Source organism: Onychostruthus taczanowskii, unplaced genomic scaffold (assembly GCF_017590055.1).
Source record: "Onychostruthus taczanowskii isolate IOZ18803 unplaced genomic scaffold, ASM1759005v1 scaffold28, whole genome shotgun sequence".
NCBI lineage: Eukaryota > Metazoa > Chordata > Aves > Passeriformes > Passeridae > Onychostruthus > Onychostruthus taczanowskii.
The window spans coordinates 8,436,313-8,460,713 of record NW_024500128.1 but is presented as its reverse complement, the minus strand read 5'-3'; the positions used below and the strand labels follow the sequence as shown (position 1 = coordinate 8,460,713).

General features: G+C 39.8%; 1 protein-coding gene across 1 annotated transcript in view; it reads left to right on the top strand.

The window, feature by feature from the left end:
- The window catches only part of STAC (SH3 and cysteine rich domain), a 72,566-nt gene extending 56,908 nt beyond the window's left edge, over positions 1 to 15,658 (top strand). Inside the window, exons 8-11 of the mRNA XM_041407793.1 lie at positions 258 to 346; positions 3,911 to 3,962; positions 4,087 to 4,224; positions 12,637 to 15,658. Coding sequence (XP_041263727.1) covers positions 258 to 346; positions 3,911 to 3,962; positions 4,087 to 4,224; positions 12,637 to 12,735 — 378 coding nt within the window. The 3' untranslated portion in view covers positions 12,736 to 15,658. The remainder of the gene's footprint in view (positions 1 to 257; positions 347 to 3,910; positions 3,963 to 4,086; positions 4,225 to 12,636) is intronic.
- The last annotated feature ends 8,743 nt before the right edge of the window (positions 15,659 to 24,401 follow it).

Sequence of the window (24,401 nt, the reverse complement as noted above, 5' to 3'; positions counted from 1 at the left end):
GTGCAAATTTCTGCTTGTGTCCTTTGGAAGTCTGGAACTTGGAGTTCAAATAATCTTCTTTCTAAATTAAGATAGTTACTGCCTTAATAGCTTTCAAAGTACCTGGGCCATAGTCCTCCAAGCTGTGAGGGCAGAGAGATGATTCTGGCTAATTTATTGTAAGATCAGGTTCTGGTTCCTTTGTCTGTAACAAAGTGAACCAAATTCAGAGCACACATTTAAATTTTCTTTTTCTCTTTTTTTTTTTTTTTTTTTAGGGACCATTTTATAAAAGCACGTTACAAATGAACACCTATGTTGCCTTGTACAAATTTGTACCACAAGAAAATGAAGACTTGGAGATGAGGTAAACTCCAAAATATTTGATAGTTGATTTGACACATTTGTACTGATGATCATATATGATTTTGGGTAAGGGAGGGCTTTTTGTGACATTTTTAACATACATTTTTGTAGACATAACCATCAAGATACAAAGATATTCTCACAGTTAAAAAGAACAGGTGACCAATTCTTTTGGCAAGGATACAATAAATTAAAAGTTTCAAAAACACATCACTTTAGGAGCAAGATGGCTTTCAGTTTTAAAATGTTCTCAGTTGCTTTATTTTTCAGTCAGAAGTTTTCAGCTAGGAATTCTCCAGCATCTCTCATGATAATGCTAACAATTTTACCAGTCCTGTTTGATCCTCTCTCTTATTCAGTCGTGACTGAAAAAAGGGAATGGTGTCCAGCTGCTGCGTAGCAGTGTTTTCAGTGAGAGCTTTGCAAAAGAACCTTGTTAATTGCTATTTTTAGCACTTACTTCCTCAGTTCTGCATCAGTTGCTTGCATTGCAAGGTCTAATCCAAGCCAAATGAAGGGAAAGGATAGCTTTTCTTTCACTGAAATTATTTTGTTCATGCTACTCACATTTTGCCTGGAGTTCTTACTGTGAAACATGTCACCTGTCTTCAAGGTATCCCTATATCAAAATAATCATGCATATGCCACAGAATTTAGGGAATTGACAGAGAAATGCCCCTCTCCTCAGCATCTTCAACACTGAAAGTCTTTTTCCTGTCCACATCTGTGCCTTCTCACTGCTCTGGAACTAAAGGTGGGGATGTAATGCAGAAATTACAAGTTTTCCTATCATTCTGCTTTAATGGCATTTCCTGATTGTTATTTTAGGAATGTCAGCTCTTCTGAAAATAACCACAGTATATGGCAACCTTTAGGGCAACTTGCCAGCTATTCTTCTTGAAAGATTCCGCTTTGCATCCTGCTCTTTAGGAGTGTATTCCATCTTGTGCATTTCTTCCATGACATCTTCCAGAACATCTCTCAGACAAGCCTGCACTGGACTACCATCCTCATCCAGACACAGAAATCCAGAAAACACATCAACCTTAAAAATCCTTCTGTTCCACATTTTAGGGGAAAAAGCAGCCTGTGGTCTGAAATGTTCTTTTTCAGGGATCACCAGGCTCTTTCCAGGGATATCAGCTAGGATAGTACTAGTGGTACTTAACCACAGCAGCGCTGTTTGTACCTTGGTCAGAAACTCAGTAATATATGTGTTAACATTGTTCCTTAAGGGATGCCCAATAGCTGGTAATGTTTTGTTACTGCAGAGCCAGGCAGGATCCATCTCAGTTACATGAATTCCCATTTAGTGTAGTTGAGGTGCTGGAGGTGGGTTCAGCAGAGCAATGTTGTCAAGCACTGTCCTTGGGAGCCAGCCAGGCATTGATCAGTTCCATCATAACAAAGGCAAGTAGCAGGGGAAGGGCCTGAGCTAAAAGGAAGCATTAGGGAAGATTTCTGGAGTTCCCAGCTCATCTCTGAGAGGATACAGTGAGTGGCAGATTACTGCAGTGAAAATGTGTAGCCCTGATTTCAGCTGAAATTAGAATTTGCCACAGCCTGGATTTCTTCCCTAACAGCAGGAGCAGTCAGTCAGATTTTCCAGTGCTCTTGCATAATTAAAGTAGGACATTGCAGTAATACACTTATTCTAAGAGACGGTCTTACATTACAAGAGAAAATCCTAAAGACAAGCTATGCCATATTTCACATACTGCAGAGAAGAGGAATAGAGTAGAATAGAATAGAATAGAATAGAATAGAATAGAATAGAATAGAATAGTAGGAAGGGACCTACAGGAGTCCCTGTAGGGTCTTGCCACCTTGCCACCTCCTGAAACCTAGATCGCTGAGGTAGAGCAGACAACTTATCCAAAGCTGTGATTTACAGATGAAAAAGATTATTTCAACTAGTAGTAAGAACTAAGTGGGTTACCCCCTATCAGAGACTAGCAGCCTAAATCTAGGGTGCAAGAATAACAGGTCTAGATGGGATTTCTATTTTTAATCCCTTTTGGAGATTAAAGACATCTATATTAGCTCTCTTGTAGGAAAAAGAAAATCAACAAAATCAACAGGCCTTCAACATAAAATTCTCTGTGCTCAGGCAAGTGACAGGGAGAGACTTTAGGTTCACTTGCCATCTTTCTCTGACAGCCAAATAAATTTATATTTTCTGGGTTATTTTCTAACAACCAGGCTGAAGAGTATGGGTTGCACAAGGCTCTCTAAATCCTTCTTGTTGGAAATGTTTTTCCTTTAAGTGTAAGGGCTCCAATGGTGTTGGACCCAGTCTATTCACTTTGAAGTTACAGGTTCCCTTAAAGCCTATTTGAGTGCTTCATATTAAATATTAACTGTAGTAAAGGATTCATATATTCTTTCCCATTTAAAAAAAAAATCTTTTACCACTGGGATACCAAGTTGTCCTTTTGCTATAGCCTCCTTCCTCGCCTCAGTAACATTTAATTATTCCAAACAAGGTTCTTGAGGAGGGCTTGAACAAAAAATCCTGTTTCAGATTACACAGTTAGGAGACTAAATGCCTGTTTCTCCAGTTGTCAGCAGAATGATAACCACTTGGAAAGTGCACCAAAGAGGCCCACCACTGACCACACCTCCAGCTTCATACTGGACAGATCCACATTTTCTGTGCATGCTCTGAAAGAGCCTGTTTAATTGGACCTGTTATCCACCATAACATATGCTCCAGATGTGTTTGCAGGCTCTTATGCTGATACCTCAACAATACAGTGAGATAGGGGTCAACAATTAATTTTATTAAGATCAAGAAATGTCTCTTATCCAGCAAACAGAGCTTTCTGGAGTTAATCCCTTTGGAAATGGTCTCCCACTTACTTTCTACAACATACCACTATTATAAGTACGTAGGAATGTTGATGAAGCGCCACCAGTGGGGGGGAAAAGGTCAACTAACTGTTCAACTACCTGCACAAAATCAGCTTAGCTATTTTGCTATTAGTGTTTCCAGCCAAATTATTCTCCTAGCTCTGCTTTGGAACTAGTCAGCTGGATGCTGATACTTAGCAATTACAACTCAGCACCACACATTAGAAAGGTAAATATGTCCCATTCAAATCAAAAAGACATTCTTGGGCAGAATTATATCCCCGCTGACTAATTGCCTTTGTCAGTAAAATAGAACTATTTTTCTGCTGCCTTCCTTCTGCAATCACAGCATGAAAACACAGATGATGAAGTAGTGTGTCCCAACAGAGTGAAATGCCTTAAAGTAAAGCAATAATGCCTTTAACAAAGAGGGACTGCATTTTAAACAGTTCCTTAATAAACAGGAAGCAAAACTTCCAGTTCACAGATGTTGTCTCGAAACAAAGATCTAGCCCCAAGATACAGAGAGTGCCTTTCAACATTAACATATGTGACTGAAGAAAACCTTGCCACCTTATTGAGTCTACCTTCAGTGAACACTCAAACAAAATAACCATGTAAGGACCACCTTCCTATTAGAAGGGAATTGTGAAATCTGATCCAATATGACAATTAAGAGTCATCTTACATACTATTCCTCTGCTAATTACAGGCCAGGAGATATGATCACACTTCTGGAAGACTCTAATGAAGACTGGTGGAAGGTATGTGCTAATCAATTTATATCTGTTTTCTTTTCAAAAGGAAAAATATCTTGTTTCAATACTGAACTTTTATTAAAGCTTCTACTGTTAACAATCTTCTTCTACCACTATGTTTCCTTCATAGGGGAGAATTGATGACAGAACTGGATATTTTCCTGCTAACTTTGTTCAGAGAGTGCAACAAAATGAGAAGATTTACAGGTGTATCAGGACATTCATTGGCTGCAAGGAACAGGGACAGATAACTCTGAAAGAGAACCAGGTAAGAGCCTCTGTGCTGGACCCTCGCTGGACTCACTAGAGCATCCAGCACTCTTACCAATGACTGAAGGGAAAATTGTGCAACATGAGGACCGGCAGATTTTTTTACTGCAATTTTAGAAGGTTTGTTATTTGAATGGTAACAGTGTCTAGTAGCCTGTTAAAGCAGTGTTTGCCTTGTGCAAACACATACTTGAGGCCTAACATAGCCTGAATTTTCAGTCTCACAGACATTCATAGCTATACTTTACATATTTCTTGCTCTCTTACTGACTTCAGAGGGATGAACACAGAGTCTTAGCAGTAGACCTTGTGTGCCTGAAAAATGATCTGGTTTTCTCCTCACTATTAGAGCAAATCTTATAAAAGATAGTGCCTCCCTCCCCAGAACTTTACTTACCTAAAGATCTAAACACAGCCCGTGATCTTGGCTTCGACAGGAAGAGTTAAGACAGCATGACACAAAGCTGTAAATCCTAAATGTGATACTTGTTTGCCAGTTGCAAGGTATATTTAATCCTTGTTTTTGTGTGTGTGTCACCACTTAAATACCCTCTCTACAGGCTGTAATATATTTTAAGCTTTAAGTGCTCCAGTGAGCTACATACAGTGAGGACTTGCAGGGTCCATTCACCTTGGTGTATTTTCAGCAGCTCCTTCTATTTTGTGTCCTTCAGGTGGATTCACTAGGCACAAGCCGTGACCCAAAACCTGCATTAAGGGACAGGTTTGTACCATAAGCTCATCTAAATAGGATGATGACATGCTAAGGGTATATACAGCTTGAGTTCTCTGAAATCTGGATGCAATAGAAAGGTAGATTTTTTTTCTCAGTACACCTTGCAAAGCCCAATGTTTATCTACCTCATTAGGTCTTTCCTTTCTGTGGCTATTGTGTCATATCACCAGAAATGGTTTGCCTTATAACCTGAACAGCCACTGATTTTAATAAAGCAGAGAAGTCAAAACCAGTGTGGACTTGAGGGCTGTAGATTTTTCCATACAGAACTTCTTTAATGCTTCACTCCGCTTGTGGATAAGATTAACTTACAGCTTGGCTTCTGCCGATTTGTGGGCATAGCAAAACATAAAAGTGCTAACAATCCTTGGGTGCACACAGCTTTTTAAGAAAGGCACAGTAATACAGTGACCAGAATACATTTTAACTGCCCCTGTACACACAGTACACAAGGGCAAAGGTAGGAAATGGCAGTGTTGGAACAGGGGATACCAGCATGAGGGAATGGTCAAGATCTGTGTCACTTCTCATTAGTGGGCATACCAGATCATCTCTGTCAGCATGGCTACTGCTGCAAGCAGTGAGAGCCCAGTTGCTTGCCTCAGTTCTCACAAAACCACAGTTTCCAAGTGGGCAGCTCTGGCAGCTTCATCTAAACACAAGGACCTTCCTATTGTCCCTACTTCATAATAGCATCACAAAGAGAGCTCAGAGTCAGGGTGCCTCATCCTCTCTGGCCAGGTAGGAGGTAAAGAAAGGGATGAATCAATTCTGTCCCCCTACTACCTCCTTTTTTTAAAAAAAATTTTCAGCTCTATCTCAAGCCCACACAAATGATGAGGCTGAATATGAATGCTGTCTGGTTCTTGCTCCATGTGGGAGAGGCTTCAGAGGAAGAAAGAAATAAATATTTGTTGTGAAACAGGGGGCAGAGATTAGACTGCGCAAACACATGAATGCAGAGACATGAGAGGAAAGGAGAATAGCAAACAGATCCCGCTCCTTTCTCACACAAATTATGGAAAAGGGGGACATTTAAGTAGCTTGAAGGCCATTTCGAGTAATTTCCAGGTGGAACAGCCACAGTGAGGCCATGGACATTTACCTGCTTCCTGCTGTCCCTCCATACTGGGCAAAATTTTTTTTTTTGTTTGATTTTTGGTTTTTTTTTTTTTTTTTTTTTTTTAATAAAAAACAACTCTGCCTTTACTGTGGAAAAACTCTTATTGTAAAAAACATTTTAATAGTTATTGAGAATTTTTTACTTTAAAAATTTATTTTATATTTCCAAAGTCAAGTTTCCTTTCTTCTTCCTTCAGCCATTTTTCTTATTTTCTTTATTTCTCAATTGTTTTACATGTGAAGCAGAGAGAGCGGTGCAATAGAGGAAGGCATGGCAAAAACAAAGTCATCTGAATGGGACTTCTGGGAAAACTTAGGCAGAATATTTTTTGTTTGTCTTTTGGTCTGTTGGGAATTTCTGTGGGATGTCATCAGCCATGTTACCTGTCTCCAGGCACAGTGTTCAGAGTGCTGTGAATGCAATACGTGTACTATGTGCAAAGCACTGTCTTCTTCCAGATTAGCAAGAAGGGGAGATTATTCATCACTACTTATTCCTGTCAAGTCTCACTTTAGCTAGAAAAACTCATTAACTGGTCTAATAAATTCCTGTGACTATAGGATGGTGAAGTTACTTCACTGAGTCACTTTCCATGTGGTCTAACAAGAGCACAGAACCATTCTGACAATGAAAGAAAGGATGATACACTAACAGAAAAACTTATCCTGTGAGAATAGTAAGAATTTTCTTTATATTGCTTGATACCTCTCATGGTTTATCCTTCAGATCTCTGTCCTCTCATGCCCTATATGAATTTTTCTGGGTAAAGAGTCTACTCTTGTAAGGCAAAAGGCAATAAATTCACATCAACAAAGCCACATGACTACCTAAAGAAAAGCCATTTTAGGCAAGCAGAGATACTTTCAAAGTTTGAGGCACAGTGAGTGATACTTTTTCTGGAATCAGTTGGTAGTTTCATGCCTTGGAAATAACATTTGGAGTTTCAGCTACCTGCAAACCTTTCTGCCAACACCAATATTCAGGGAGAGGGCTGAAGAATAACCACAGTTTTTTCACCCATCTTGAGCAATATGCACAAGCTAGTCTTCTCAAAGGATCCCTTGAAAATTTCACTATGCAATATGAAACCCAGGCTGGAGGATAAAAAGTGTACTGCTTCAGAGATGCCAACATCTTGGAGTTTAGGGTTCGCTAACAGATTTTTGAGTCTTAGAACCAGTTCAGAAGATGACTGGGCACTGGGCTCAATCAGGGATCCATAGGAGGTAGGCAGGCATAGCTCCTGACATCAGTAAATCGAGATTATCAATAAGGAAATCAAACCTGACCAATTTCAGTGGCTTTCCACATTTTCAAGGTGCTCTCACAAACAATATGAACTGCATAATTTCCAACTCTGACTAATTGTATCATCACTTGTATATATATATAATATTTTCTCCAGCCTGTAACTTCTGCCCTAGACTACCCAAACTCATTACCAAACATTATACATATACTGTGCATGACAATGGGATCTGATTTGACCTCTGTTCACAAAAGAAAAAAAAATCTTCTAAATATCTACTATATCATCAATATTTAGGAAAGCATCTCTTAAAATGCCTTTAAGGTATTTGATCATCCTTATTTTTAAAGGAGTCAAAATAATCTGCTCTTTGAATGTCTGCTTTTACTTTGAAAAAGGTCCTATTCACACATTTGCCTGGCTGCCTCTGACATCTACAGTCACACTAACACAAATTAGTTTAGAGCTGGGCTTTTTGTATTTAAATAACAACATTTGATTTTAAATTGTGCAAGTGATCTTGGGCAACAGAAATTACCCCAAACCATGACATTTGTAATAAACTGGGAATTAGAAGCTCTTTGCCTCATCCAGAGCACACTGTGAGTTTATCTAGAAGTCAGTGCAACAGACCCATTTTGTGATGGGTGTTTTAAAAATGTCTCATATTTTACAAATGTCTCATATCCACAAGGCTGGGCTTAATAAGGCAGGGTTGGAGGACAGGTCTATAGACCGAGAAATCCACCTCTCTCAGGTCTTCTGATCATCCTGGATGCTTTCTTGCTATCTGGCTTTTCACCTAATTTCCTAGGAGTTACTTTATGTCCCCTTATTTTTGTGATGCTGTAAAAGAAGCTGAGCTTCTAAGAGCATGACTCAGCTGCCTTTGAAAATCAGTCATCACAGTGACTTATGCATTCAAATTAGATCACTTAAAAGGCAAACTCATCACTGACAGTGATGTTGCAGTTCTTCTTGTGCTCCCCAGCTCTAAGTGCTGCCCCTCACAGCTAGGCTGAAAGGGAACAGGGTTGTTTTCCAGCCCTGATTTCCATTGACATCAGTCTTGCTGAGAAGGGATGGGTGTCCCCATTCATTCAGGGATGCTGAGTGGCACATCCTTTTGCAAGAGTCCAAAACAAGAGCACAAATCATCCAGTCTAGTCCAGGTCTTCTTTAAAACCTTAAGTGATATAGGTAAAACAAAAGAACGTTCTCTGTCCAAAAGTCAGTGAAACAACTGATATAAAACCCTTCATCATCACTTGCATTATGACTCTATGGGAATGGAAACTGAACTGCTCAGCATTTCCATCACATGGTTCACACAGGCAAGGACCTTGGTGCACTGGCAGCAGCAGATATAGAAGCTCACAGTGTCCCTGTGCTGTCATTCTTGCAAACGGAAGACTTGAACTTGCAGACCTCTTGACCTGGCATTGTCTACAGGCTTCAAGATAGCTCTTGAAATTGTACTGCCCTCATAACCAAAGTCCTGCTTCATCAGAACCAGTCTGTGGCTGTCAGATGGGTTAATTATGTGGAAGAAAGAAGAGTTGCAAAAAATTACAGCAATTTCAAAATTACTCCCAAAGAGAACTGGCCATTTAAGCCCAAATTCAAAGAACAGGATTTAGAAGAACAGCAATGGCCATGCAGTTCAAAGGACAATTTCCTAATTGCTCATCTCCCCCACATTCTCAGGGCTGACTGACAGATAAAAAATTCTCAGGGCAGCTGTTGACAATTTCAGACAACAGTCACAATCTGAACACTTGGGTTTGTTTTGACTATTTTTTAAAGATAATAAGATGAAAAAATGGGGAAGTAACTTTATAATAATATATCCCACTTTCAGATAATTCTGAAAATAACTTTTTGATTGAGAAATAGCCTGAGATGTGTTCTCTTACCTGTGGAAGCCCAGGGCACCAGGAATATTTCTCTGTCTGCTCTGGGGTGCCCTGACCCCCAGGGGAGCACTGACTTTGACCCTCATTCATGGAGAAAGTTTCCTAGACTTCAAGATAGATTAGAATCTACAAAAGTGTGAAATAGATTATAGAGAGTAGTGTAGGTGTATCACTTGAGAAATTTAGGTTTGGGGATTTTTAGTATGTTGTGGATGGAAGCAAGATGGAGGGCACAGGGTGTCATCCTGGGTTTCTTCTTCATGCTTCTTCTTCCTTCTTCTTCTTGGGTTTGGGTGGCATGTTGTAATTGGGCAGAAAAGTCTGCATTGTGGGCTCTTTGGGATCACTTATTGGGTTAAAAGGGAAAATAATCCAGGTGTCAGTTCTTAATTGAATAGTTTAGCCTTAAAAGACCTTGTAACAAGAGATTGTTAGCCATTTTGTGTTTTCTAATGAAAAGCTGCCGAACTCACAGTAGTGAGACAGTTTTACCGATGAGAAATAATAAACACCAGAGTCCAAACATGAACTCCCTTCTCAAGTGCCTTCAATCCAGACCAAGAGAAACCAACAACTGGAACATCCACAGGTATCTGTGGCACCTTGTGCCTTCATAGCCATCATCTTTGCCATCTCTCATCATGGCTAATCCTCAACAACAGTTGATTTGTCAGGTGAAATCCAAAACTTTGGATGCTACCATGTCCTCATCTAGGACTGCTCTGAATTTACACCCATGTAAGAAAATCAAGAGCCAAATCTCCAGGCTACAACTTGTGAGTGAAATCCTTGACAGCATATGTAAAAGGGGATGAGAGCAAAAGTGGCCATAGATGGTATTTTATTCAGTCTTCTCTGAAAAGTGCAGAATTTGGAGCAGCTCCAGGGCTTTGCAAAGTTCCAGCAGCTGTCACAGACCCAGGAGACCTCCTGAGTTGCACAGGATTATGAAAGTGTGACATATTGTGGCTGAGCTTATTCTGCCCCTGAACCCTAACCTTCCTTGGAAAGTAGTGAGAAAAAACTCTGCCATCTGGGGTCTCGCACATGCAATGCTTAGAGTATGAGAGAATTTCAGCTGGAATTTGAGAGAATTCAGATCTGTATATTGGTATGTAGAGTGAGAGTTCTCACATAAAGGCATTATACACCTCATGCCCAATGAAGATCTAAAGTTACCTCTGTAGCAGAGAACATGCTGATATCAAGAAGCACTCAAACAAGCAAGAAACAAAACAACAAAAAAAATAACACATTCCACTGAAAAAAAGAAGAAATCTGCCATATTTTTCACTCCAAAAACAAAGAAAAACAGTGTTCAGAAAACTCAGTATTTTTCTTTTGTCCACAAATCTGCTGACAATACAAGACAACAGGAAAAACCACTCTGTTCTTGAAATATGCTCTGCACAGCACCAGAGAAATTAAGCAAAAAAAAAAAAAAAAAGCACCAGGTTTAGTGAACAATGTAGACCTGCTGGAGATGTGATAATTTTGGGGATCCTATCAAAAAGATAGAAGTTTTGCAGATATCTTCAGATAGGAGAAAAACACAATGATGTAGTGAATCACTCCTTTTAACCAGCCAGCTCTATTTATGGAGAAGCTGCAAAGGCTCATGGCAGTAGGGATCAGCTGAAAAGGGGAACTTTTCAACTAATCCTTTCCACACTTGGATAGTCTTCCATACTTGGCTATCCTTACTCTTGTGCTTCTTTGCAGGTTTTTTCTCTCATCATTTCTTTCTCAGAGACAGAGACCAACATATAGCAATAGTTAGAAACACTTTTCACTGTCCATGTGTTTTGCACCTCTCTGTTTTGAATGGTGATGTGACTGCAGAGGAAGCAGATGCTGTGCTGGGGATTCATGACATAAATGAGCTTGGCTGTTTTGCAACAGAACCTAAACTAGACAGCATCAATTCTAGACCTCTCCCACGCTTTCCATGTGGTTTAGCCCAAACAACAATACATTATTCTTTCTAATTGCATGTCAGCCCTGTTGGTGTGCTCAGTCATTCTGCCCCAGGGATCCAATTCCGTTAGTGCTGAGTAATCAGGATAAGTAAGAAAATTAATGAATCCGTTTACTTCTCAAAACTTTGTTTGCAGGTACAGAGATCCACCTACCTATTTCCAAATACTAGAGGTGGTAAATATAAAGCACCTCACCGCCTTTTTATAACTTTTCATTTCCTTCTGGCAGCATCACTGCTGCTAGTAAATTTTATGCAACAACAGGAGAAGCTGGCCTAGAATTCAGACGTGGTATTTAGGTGTCACCCATAATAGTCATGCTGAAATGGATTTATCCAGGAATACTTTAGAGCTATTTTTGTTCATTTCATGTCCTGTGAATTATTGTAAATAAACATTGTAAATACTTATGAGACAGAGATGAGTGTTAGTCCAGATAGAGAGCTGGCACTGACATCATGAGAAATCAGTGTGTGGAGTGGTCTCAATAGGACCGTCAGTTTTCCAGCTATATTTTAACCTTGTTTGACTAGTAGGAAATATATAGTTCTTTGGCACAGACATTTGAAAACAAGTCTTTATTTGGTGTGGTGCTGTGCCCAGTCTAATGTGCCTGTGCCACTAGGTTTTCAAATGGCTCAGCCACTACCTGATGTTTCAAGAAGGGCCTTAAAGTGGAAATGCCTGAGATCACAAAGGTCAGGAGGAAATTAAAGCCTTTACCACAATGTAATATTTGTGCTATTATAAAAACCACATGATTTCATGACTGCTTCCCTGTGGAGTAGGTGTTATGGAAACACTCTCACAGAGCTGGATTTGGGTCAGGCATTTTGGTATCCAAAACAGGCATCTGCACGTGTGAGGTAAATATAAATAAATATAAATATAAATATGTTTATATGTATATATGTTTATAAATATAAACATAATCCACTGCTTGGCTCAGAAGTACTGAGGCTCCTTTAAGATGCAAAAGAGAATGTGCTTGCATTCAGGTCAGCTGCTGCAAGTGACCTATGATTACTTTTCACCATCAGGTGCTGAGGGAGTCAGATAGCTCCTGATCTGAAACACCCATTTTTCGCATACACAGACAACTTCAGCGTGATCATTACAGTAGGCTGAAGTCAACATTCAAGTTTCAAAATCTTTTATCCACCACAATGTTCTTAACAATTTTGATATCTCTCATGCTTATGTGGCACTTCAGGGAGATAGGGGATAGTAAGTCTCTAAATATGTGAGTTTGAGATTCTTATCAAAGCAGTGAGAGTCCAACAGGGATTGTTCTACTTATAGAAGTAACTAGCTGGATGTCTAACTTGCCTGATATATACCCTGGAATAATTTGTCTCTTTGATCATGGCAATGAGTTTAACATTTTGATACCTTTTTTGTATTCAGATTTGTGTGACTTCTGAAAAGGAACACGATGGCTTTATCAAGGTATACAGTGGGAAGAAGAAAGGCTTTGTCCCCATAGACGTCTTAGAAAACATCTGACTCCAACAGTCCACTCCCTGCAGTGGGAGCCCTTTGTTGGCAATGCCTGTCTGCCTCATCTCACACTGTGTCAACCCAGATGGGCTGTCTTGCAGATGTTCAGGGAAATAGTGAGAAAACTGCAACAACATGAAGAAAAAGACATTTGGACTGCCACAGCAACACTAAAATTATGAAAAGTTGAATGTTTGAAAGAAAATGTAATCAGAAACCACCAGGGAAATGAGAGGCCCTTGGATTCTAACAGGAATAAGGTAAGGGAGGGAGAAGAGCAAAGCCTGGGCTGATTTCTGGTGCAAGATGGCTGCTGCAACCCTGACGGAGACAGACAGCTTGTTCTGAAGGACTAAACTAGCTTCCTGTTCTTGTGTCTTAGAAAACTGTTGGACTGCTTTCTTGTTTGAAGTGTGTATTTTGGGGGAGGGGGGAAAATACCGTTCAAACTGTCCTCGTACTACAGTCCAATGCTTGTAGTAGAGTGTGGCTGTGGTTCTACAGATTCGTCCCCACTACCAGCCGAGTTTAAGCGTTTAGTCCTGGTGTTTAGTCTCATAACAAATCAGTTTGGAGACACCGTGTGAATGTCAGTTTGAAAAATGCACTGTGCCCTGGAAGCTGGCAACTTTCTCTTTCTGTGCAATCTTCCCATAGGAAAGAGTAGCGAATTTGTGTGTCCTTTGTTTTCTCTGTATATGAACAAAAGCTCTCAGCGTATGTTGGGTGTGTGTTGGCTGCTCTCATAGGTCACAAAAATAGCTGATCCTTGGATTCACAAGCCTGCTTGGAAGCATCGCTCTGTGTTTCCTTCACCCTTGTCTGGTGATACAGAAAATGGGTAAAATGCTGGGAGACAGCCACAGGCTTGAAACATTTTATATTTTTCTGTGTTTATTGCACTTAAAACATTTTATATATTAATCCTATTTATAAAAAAATAAAACAGTTCTATAACCCACTGGAAGGCTGAAAATATTAGGAAAGACACAGGACTGAAGTCTGTAATTATCAAAATGCAGAACTTGTGACAGAAAGGCACTGAGTGTCTTGGTGGTGTGCTCACACACCAAAGCTCTCTTCTCCATTTGCTAAATAGAAGTTTTGCAGATTCAGCAGTAAATACACCATCATAAATTTTTCCTTGGCATAAACCACCGTGATCATCCTTGAGTCTTTTCCATGCTAGTGAGACTGTGCAGACATCCCTGTTTTGTCCATATAAGCCTCCATCTTCAAATGTGTTTTGGGCACAGGAACCTTTCAGGGAGCAGTCTTTGAGTCTTGACTAAATTACACAAGTCAGTGCCAATTCTGTTGTACAGCAGGGGCCTATGATCTTTGAAGACAGCAAACCAAATTTCCAAGTATTTAATTGGATGTAATTGCACCAAATACACTTAAACAGCTTAGCATGTCTTATGACGTAGAGATTAAGCCCTATCCTAAAGCTCCCTGCTGAATTCATGCCTTCTTTGACTAGCTTGAAACTAAATGCCTGCCTTTTCTGTGACTAACCACAAATTGGTGTCCTGAATCCTGCTACTGCATGCCAGGCTAGTATAGCCCTTTGCAAAGTTGATGCTCTTTCTGAAAAAAGCAGCTACTGATCCTGTTCCCACGTATTGAGCCAGGTTGAATCTGTGTTGCGTAGCCCAGGTCTCAGTGGCTGAGTCGCCCTATTTGAATTGCTGATCTTGCTCAAAGCCTTATAAAATCCAGGTGAACTCTACACTTGTCCAGAAGTTCTCAGAGCAGATCGGTCTTCAGTCTCTTAGAGACATGTTTTGCTGCTCTTATGCATCTTTTAATTGCAGAGGAAGTTGCAGGGCTGCCAGCTGCTGAAACATGGCCCTTTGTAATGCAACTGGTCCATACTGATTATTAACAAACTCCTGGCTGATCAAAAGAATCTGATTTCATACCTTCTGATGGGAATATCAGCAGGGATTTTTTTTCACTTCAAACAACATTTGCTCAGCTCATTTTCTTGAACAACCAATCAACTCAGTGGGAGAGGATTCTGATAATCCTTAAGGATCAAGAGGAAAAGCAGTAGAGACATATTAATCCAGTCTGCTTTATAAGATTATTTTTTATATATATATTCACCCATTCAAAGGAAAAACTCAAATGTTTGTTACAACTGAAATATTTGCTACTTTTCATCAGGCCTGTCAAGTGGAGAAAAGGAAATCTGTATTAATCTATACATATGTGCTATTGTTTACATGATTGCATCATACTGTGATTCCCCCCTTTTTCAGTCTTCTATGACTTCAATTCTTCCCTACAATGTGCATCATACTATTCAAAGAATTATGTTAATATTACCTACAAATCACAATGGCCTTTAATCAATGTCAGTTTTATTCCTTTTGATACTGAGCAATAAATAATAAAGTGACTGAGTAAAAACAAAACAGGCCTTATGTGGACTGCATTACATCTGAGAAACTATTGCTTCTGAACCAAAGCTTTCATGTTTATCTTTTCTTTGTGTTTTTGGTTGGTTGCTTGCTTGCTTTTGTCTTTTTACTGGACTTTTGCTGCCATTCAATATGTAGATGTAATTTATGCCTAATTTAGCAAGAAGCACATATCATACATGAATCTTACTTTAAGCATGTGATTCATTGGCTATTTCCATGCTTAAAGCTGAAGTACTTTGCTAAATTAAGGTCATTTTACTCAAATTTATTTTGGATGCCTTACTCTTAATCCAGAAAAGTATCTCATCACTTTTTTTACTACCGTATGCAGTTTGCAATAGGTACTGTGTTAGCAAGCAGTTAAAAATCAGACAGAAGATGGAATGAATTTTATCTGACATATGTTAAGAAAAATTGAATTTTAGGAGATAAATGCTGCTCAGATTTAATTTAATATTCTGCTTAATAAAGACTATGTGATGGCTGGAAGGAGAAAAGAAGTGTATGTGTCTTGACTTTTTTGCATCAGACTATGGAATTTTCAGTTACTCAACTTGAAGAACAGTCACTAACCCATCAGCAACAGATGTTACTGAGCACTTCCATTTACAATTTACAGCACTTGCACTTGCCACATTTAGCAAACCATTTTTAATGTATTTCTGCAATGTATGTAGCATGTGGACTCAGAGGGAAATTTTGTGGTGGAACCACACTGAACACTGGTTTCTGGCATATCAGAAAGTAGTTTTAGCCATTCAGCATCTCATGACAGCATACAACTGCCTATAGAATATTTTCCTATGTGCTAGGAACAGCTGACCAGCATGAATTGAGTATGAGCTGCCCAAATCCTGATCTTCTCCCTTCAGTAAATAACACAGTATCACAGTTTACTATGACCTCTTCCTACACTCGGACTTAGTGACTCCATCTGGAGATGAGTGCTGCAGCCCAACACCATTCAGCTGTGGATTCATTGCCCCAGTGGAACTACCACACTTATGCCTACAAACTTTGGATACCTTTGAAATGCTTACAGCCCTTTTTTCTAATTATTTGTCAAGATTTGATTGACTAAATATAGCACTCAGTGCCATCAGAGGAACATGCACAGGGTTGGCAGAAAGTGTCATGGGAGACTTGGAAGAGCTGCAACCTTCCAAAGAAGCCACTGGAGACCATGTAGGTTTTCTAAAATGGAACTAGACAGATGTCTTTGTAAAATTAACCCGACTCATTTATTTTAAATATGTGCAGACAAGTCTGATTTACTGAGCATTTAAAAGACATCTTTCTTTCCATAAAGGATGCTGAATAAATGCAGTATGCCATATCAATCTTATCTCATCCAAAAAAGAACTCTTGAATGCCATAGGGACTAAAGTTCATTATTTTGCAAAATTTTGCTTGTCAGTGTTACTCTTCTCCCAAAAACCTATGATGTCATTTGTCTGATCTATTTATATCTGTACTAGATAACACCTGACTACCACATATCTTGTACTTTTTACCGTACCTCTGAAGGTACTGCTCATGATTATTATTAGAAATGAGGAAAGAGATGCATTTTTCCCCTTTTTCTTTTTATAGAATTTCTTTTGCTGGCTGGTGGGTAAGGGTCGCTTCCTAAATAGAACACATAAAATATAAGGAGGGAGCAGTGTGAATGATATTCCCATGCATACTCCTTCTGTACTTTGCTCTACTACAAATAGGATCAGACCAACACAAGTGTTTCATTTCAGATTTGAGGCATTTCATAATAAATGTGGTCCCAAATTATCATCCAGATTTTGCACACTGCATTTTGCAACGCAAGGAGAATAAATATTTTCCCCAGTGGGAATATATGCCATCACAATGTTGAGTTTTCCACAGCTAAAAAGAGCATCTGGATCTAAGAGGTACATGGGAGTTATTTTTAAAACCATCCTTTATATAGAAAACTGCTATGGAGAATGAACACTTGGCAGGGTTGGTACAAAAGAGGCCCAGAAAAATTTTAGTAGGACTGCTGCAGGTCAACATGTGCATCCATCTCCTGAGTGCCCCAAGAAACTCTGCACAGAACTTGCCTACATTAATGTAATTTTTTCAATCAATGAAAAGAACTGAAATTAATTTCTTCTTTTATTCATGTAGTACAAGCAACACATGCATAAATATGTATGTAGATCTTACATACATTACCATCAATCCAATTTCAAGAGTGTATACCCTTAAAAAAATCTGTCATGACTGAATTTTTCCTTATCTTACTGTGCTCAGCACTGAGTTACAGTAGTGAATGGTGTCCAGTAAGTACTGAGACAGGAAGCTAGATGGACAAAATCTAGAAGTTTTATCTGTATTAGACAATGTGTATAATATATAAAGCCAGGGTTGCAGCAGTTGAACTGGAAATAATGCAATACATTGAGAAGAGTCTAGATGCTCTCACTGCTCTGAAGTGCACGTTGTTCATCAGGCAAAGAGAGAGGACTACATGCCAAATAAAAATTGGCAGCCTGAAAACATTGTCAGAACATCATGTAGATCATACTGCTTTGACCCAGTGACTCACAATAATGAGATATTTAAAATAAAGAATGACTTCTCCTGGGACACCTGAAGGAGAGGAAGCCAGGAGGCTTTAGAATGTGCTAATCAGTCACACATGCACACCATGAGAAGCACACCTAAATCTACCTTCATTAGAATGAAGCAAATCAATGTCTGGAGAATTACTATGCTACCAGCAGTTTTCCAGCTGACAGGGTCAGAGGCTGACAATACAAAACTGAGAGACTGTGAGAGCTGTTTCAGCTTTGCATCACAAACAGGAAAAAATGAGACATAGCTGTGGGTAAAATTCAATGTTTAACAGAAGCAGTGCAGCAGTGGTACTGAAGCAAACCCTTCAATTTGTGTTGTCTGTTCCATGTAACCCACTCTCCCTGGCAGGCCCAGAAGTTCCCACCCCTTGCTCTCTTCCAAAGGCAGCACTACTGGAACATGGGCACAGTTGAAAAGCAGACCTCTGAGCTCTTTCCAGACTGCCCACCCCATGTCAACAGAGCCAGCCACTCTTCATTTCAGCCACTGTCTTTCCAGCCACTCTTCATTTCAAGGGTCATGCCAGTTCAGCTTCTGGCTGCCAACTGCTTGCCCTTGTGTCTAGAAGAAAATAAATATTTACAACAATAACAATAATAACAACAACAAAAGCAATAATAATAATCATCATCATCATCCCAAGGAAAACAGCAGCCAAACAAAGCATTCTCCAAAACCTTGGAGGTGGCCTTCCTGCAAAACATGGTGGTCCTTTGTGTCTCCCTGAGAGATGTTACTCACCTCTTCTGTTCCCGATCCTTCTCTGTCTGGGCAGTTGCAGTACCTTTCTCACAAGCTATCCTCATTTTACACCCACTGAGCCTTACTCTGTCCTGCCAGGAGAAACCTTTCAGGCCTATCCAATGCATCTGCTCTGCTAATGTTTGCTGTCAATCTAGTTGTCCCAAAAAAGGGAAGACTGACATTGGCCCTGGCTCAGCAGGCTTCCCACATGGACATCTATGAACTGATTGCAAAAGTCTCTTTCAAAGGGGTGTGGGTCTGCTGTGAGCCTCATCCCCACCAGCACAGGGAATGGACAGGATCCACTTCCATGTAATGAAGGATGGAAGGGGGGAAACTATCTTATTTTGAGCCTTTGGAACAAGTCTGTCTCTCCAAGCCCAAGTGTTGCATGAGTCATACTAAACACGGAAGAATAACTTCTGCTTTTAGCCCATCCACATTCTTTATTACTCTGTATCCTCATATTTTGGCTCAAGAAATGCGGAGTGAATGCAAACTTTTCTTGCTTTCTCCTTCCGCTCCACATCCTGATCAGCTGTTGCCTTGTGTCTTTCAGCTCAGTCTTGCACAGGTCTCCCCTCCCTGGCATTTCCCTTCCTGCCACAGGCGATGCTTTCTGTGTATATTATCCAATATCATCCAGCCCCATTGCTGTACCTGTATGTCAGCCAGGGCTGAATACAGCCAGCACAGCCACCTGGTTTGCAATTCATCCTGCTGCAAGCCCACATAGCGTCATATGGGTTCTTTAAAATTCCATGGTAGACCACCTAATCCTAAGTAGACCCTAGATGAGTACTGGGAAGCTGAATTATTTGACCTGTGGAATTGAGTGTGATCAGACCTCCATTGGTGTTATTGGTATTTATATGGTTTGTAGCATTTTACAATGCAAATAAAATTGTAAATGCACAAAAATAGTCCAAGACAAAATTAATAGTGAGTAAGCTATTATTAGCCCTCATCTTATACCTGTAGCTTCTAAACTGCCTGCTGTAGTTTTTCTGTAGAGATGTATACAGTTCTCTGGCTTCTGGAGGTTACTGTAAGTACAGTATTATTAGTATAACTGGCAGGCAAATCTGCTTTACTGACATCCTGAAACTAACTCACAGGTGCTTTATGGAAAGAACAGAAAATGTGTTTTGTTCCTTTACATAAATCTTCATTGGATGCTAAGGCATTTCTTACAGTTTTCCTTAGGAGTACAAAAGCTCCCACATACCCAGACAGGAAGAAAGCCATTTCTTCCTGAAGACTAAAGCACCAAGAGCAGTGCTATCCTCCACACCACTTGCAAGAGTCTACTCTGTAAAGACCCCAGAGATACCACAAAGAACCTGTGCTGATCCTCCACCCAAGTACCACGAGTGCAATGGGACATGCAAGCCTGCATGAAATGTTAACAGGGACAACTTCTGTATCCTGCACACTTGCATGTATTTTGTTCAAATAAAAGGTGGCAGGCTGGGCACACCTGTATCTATGTAACTTTTTTCTTAGGTTAGGTCTCAGCTGCCCTGCAGCAGAGCTGTAGTGCAGGGTCAATGTTAGCTGTGTAGAAAGCATCGCTTTCCAGTCTGAGGTCAGGGAGCACCTGCCCAGGGTTGTCCATATTGTATTCACAGGCTATAGCTTGGTTTCTCAAAAATCCCTGTGGCCTTTATGTTGGTTCATGTGACATTAGAAAAGTTTGTGAAAATACAGTCTGCTTCTCTGCATAATGCACCTCCCAACACACAAACCCAATCACCATAACACATGAGCTGAGAGATCAGATGCTGGAGCAGACACACAGTTCTTCATCTGACTGCACTGTACTCCCCCCTCAAACTTCAGTTACATGAGATCTGCTAACTGAGATGGAAGCATCTTAATTTCTTTAGCTTTAAGTGCTCTTTAAGAAGCCTTCCTGCTTCAGTGCTGCAATTACACCCCTCATAGAGTTAGCTCACTAGTCACATTTAATGTTAGCAATTAATGAAACAATCTGCAGCAGGCCAGAGGAATCAAAGGAGCCTCTTGTCTTCAGTACTGTCTCTGTAAGTGGACTCCTCTGCCTGCCAGATCAGGGTAGCATTGGGTGGTAAATAGGAATGTCACTTTTGCTCTCATTCTTTTACGGGGGTTCCACCTCCAGACTAAGCCACATCCTCAGCCCCTAGAGGTCCTTTCTGAAGGCATCACCAGGTAGTGGTCTTTGCATGTTTTAACTTAAAGATCAGAATGATACCCTCTGCCCCCTCAGAGTAATACCACTTTCATAGCCAACTTTTAAAGATATCACCCTTTTTATAAGTCAGATTTTACCTTCTTTTAAGCAGTATCACTGTTGCCTTGGTCTCAGACCATCCAGTCAAGCAAAGTCCTGACAAGTAGATAGAGCAGCATCTAATGCAATGTTCTAGCCTCTGAGTCTCTCCATGAAAAGATGAAGAGTCAACACTTGCTTAGTGTAAATCCAAACACAGGTGGGGTACGTGCCTTGCCTTCCCCCACCATTTTGGGAGCCAAGGAAGGAAGAGCTGACAGTGCTAATGAGCTATGTAGCAGATGATGTAATTATCATCTGAGAGCCCGCGTAGGATGAGACAGATGTTACTTTTAGGGTTCATTGCTTTATTAGTGACACCTGCTAACCAGCTTCTGTGATGCACTCCTTGGCACACCAGATAAAGACTAATATTAAATGAACTGTTTTGAGTAAAACCAAATAACTGTAGGTGATACCAAAGCCATACTTAAGGCTTCCCTTAAACAGTGGGAGTCCCAGCAGGAACAGTAAACAGGGACAAAAAACTTAAATAAAGTAAATATTCCTGAGAATCTGTGTCGAATCTATTATGTCACCACAAGTCCCTTATTCTCAAACCAGAATCATCAGCTTTGCACAGAGCTGCTGAGGCACAGTGACTCTCTACTCAGCTGCAGCCTGACAATAATCTAGTTAACCATGAGTTTGAGGTTATTTGAGGTAGGAAGGAGGCCCATCTGGTGTTCACCTGGTCAGACTGTGTGGCATTGAGGAATGGAGGCAGCTTTCACCATGGAGAGAACGGCAACAAGGAGCCTTCAAGCATGCAAAAGTCACAGGTGATTGTCAAGTCACAGTCAAGCACTTGAAAAAATGCCCAACATGACAGATCATCACTCAAATAGGCAGAATATGTTTGAGCACTAGTGTTGCCCTAGAGAAGATGAAGGGAAGCAAGAAGACTTTATGAATCAATTTAATCCCCTGTTTCCTGCATGGCATATCACAACTGTTGTATTCTGTGTGAAGTTTGGATCTCTGTTCATCTTAGCTACTGAGAGCTAAGAACAAGTGGACAAGAAAAAGAAATCTATTAAACATGGGACAAGGTGAGTTCAGACTGTAAAGCACTTTGAGTCTTGTACCTCTTAATTCCAAAGTGTTACCACAAAACAGACACTGAGCAGCAATTAGTGCTCTATAAATCACTGTAGATTGAATTAGATTAACTCTAAAGTCACACCCACAAAAAGTTCTTGTTCTTAAGCTTATCTAGATTTTGAGGAACAACATAAGAGCTTAAAGGAAGGTGGTGTTAGCAGTGTCAACAGGCACAGAAGAAATCTATTTTGTGCTGCCATTCCAACTTGACAAGAGAAAATAACTTAATCTTTTTAAATTGTGTACCCTCATTTAAATATTTTTCAGGTAATTAACACTGGGCACCAACAGAGCTGATGTTTCTTGAAGAAGAGTGAAACATTTATTGCCCTTCTTGCCTTCCTTCCTGAAATGATTGAGGTGAAAGAAAGCTTAAAAAGGAGAGTCTTTTCTTGATTGTCTTATTTCTCTTTTGTCTTCCACATTGGTTCCAGGAATGGAAAGTCATTAATCACCTATCAAGACTGCATATAGGAGTTGCCTTGGGGTTAGAGAGGATTGGAGAAGATCATTTAAGCATGACAATTAATTGAAATGAGTAAAATGGGGACAGATTCTTCATTTAAAAGTAAGTAGCAGGTAATAGGCAACAGATTTGGGCTGCTATTAAGAAAAATTGAGTGAAGAATCTTAGCTGATGAAGATGGAAAGTAGTTATAAGGTAAAAAGAAAACAGCAAAAGAATGGAGAAAAAAGTTTATAGTGATAATCCCAGTTTATTTATTGTTTTAAATTATTCAGCTGGAAATGTCTGGTTCTGCTTTTCCTCCTTATTTTGTTAGCTGTGTGAGTACTACACAGATGAAGCAGTGAGAGCCAAACAGCAGCACCTTTTAGGCTCCCAAAGAAGAACAATTCAGGCAGCTATTGCATTATGCACATCTGCAATAAAGTTTTCTCTCCCAGTTAGACTCTGGAGAAACTGCAGGTATATGTCCTGGAATCTTGCAGCTGCTGGGTTGAATGATCTCTCATTTTATCTCTTGCTGATTTTATTTACCCAGTGCTTTTGGCACAGCTGCCAACAATTCCAGCCTTAGGTTCATGCAAGATTTCCTCTGTGGAAACTACTCCCTTGGAAGCTCCTGCTGACCATTCACCTCTCCCAGATTTGCTGCAGACTCACAGTGAGGATTTTTAGTGGGCAGACAAAATTTTATGTCCTTTTAAGTCCTGCCCACTAATCTAAAAAATACTGACAAGATTCCTATGAGGCCTTTCCTCTGAAAAGTCTTATGTTAAGAACAGATGGGGATGAAATGTTTTTTGCCATGTTCAGCAATAAAAAGCTTGCATTCAGAAAAGCCATTGGGCGATAAGACTTGACCAGCATGGAATAATTTAACTCAAATCAGTTTTCACATGGGTTACTTTCACCTCTTCAATGAGTTCAATACATTGTCTACTAAATAAATATGGTGTACCATACCCAAACAAAATGCAAAAGCTTTCCTGATGGCATATTCTAGTTGGAAGCTCAAAAAATCCCAGCTTCAGCTACTACAAATTGCCATTTCTATAAGAAAATTACATTAGAAAAAAATTAACATGACAATGGATACTGCTTCTTATGTACTTAGATGTTTAAAGACAATGTAGGGGCTACAGGGTTATCTGGTATCAATTTGCAGGGTTTGCTGTTCTTTCCTGTTGAAACTATTTGGGTTTTCAGCCAAGGTCTGGTATGACACAGGGAAAACACTATGTTGCTGTCACAATCCAAATTTGCCACTGGAGCAGCTGCCATAAAAAACCTTTGGTCTCAGAGGAACTTGAGAAAGGGAAAAGTTTTCAGGAAGAAAAATTAATTATAAATTCATAAATATCATCAGTTGACTATTAATTGTTTCTGTCTAGAAGAAAGGAGGAAACAGGACTGAGATTTTTTGTCAGACAGTCATATTTTCAGAATTTCTCTCCATGCTCTTACTGAATAACTCACATTCTTTAAATTAGGGCAGAGGAGTTTTCATCTTCACTGCATCCCAAATGTCCATCTCTTAGTGAATTCTGGCATGCAACCATCAAAGGTCAGATCCTCTCAGAGGATACCTCTTGGAGCAGACTTTAGTCCTGAAGTGGTGGTTTCCAGATAAATTAGTAATTACTCTCCCACTGACCTTCATTAAGGAAAAAAAAAAAAAAGGCAACTGAAAGAGTCCCCTTTGAGTTATAATGGGTGGCTTAATAAAAAGACATCCACCCACCTCTTGGAGCTGACAAGAGATTTCTCTGCTACATGTGTGAAGAATCCAGTCATGACTTTTTAATTCTTGTGGAATAAAAGAGCAATTTTGATAAATCTTCTATTCAAAGTTTAATATGTGGTGCAATAATCATTTTTGCACAAATATCCTGTTTGGCTCCTAGGCTAAAGCATGCAGAGCCAGGTTGGTCTAGAGCATCAATCTTGAGGAAATTGGAGACATTCATAATAAGCTCTCAGATATATTTGCAATGCAAAGATAAACACCATTTAT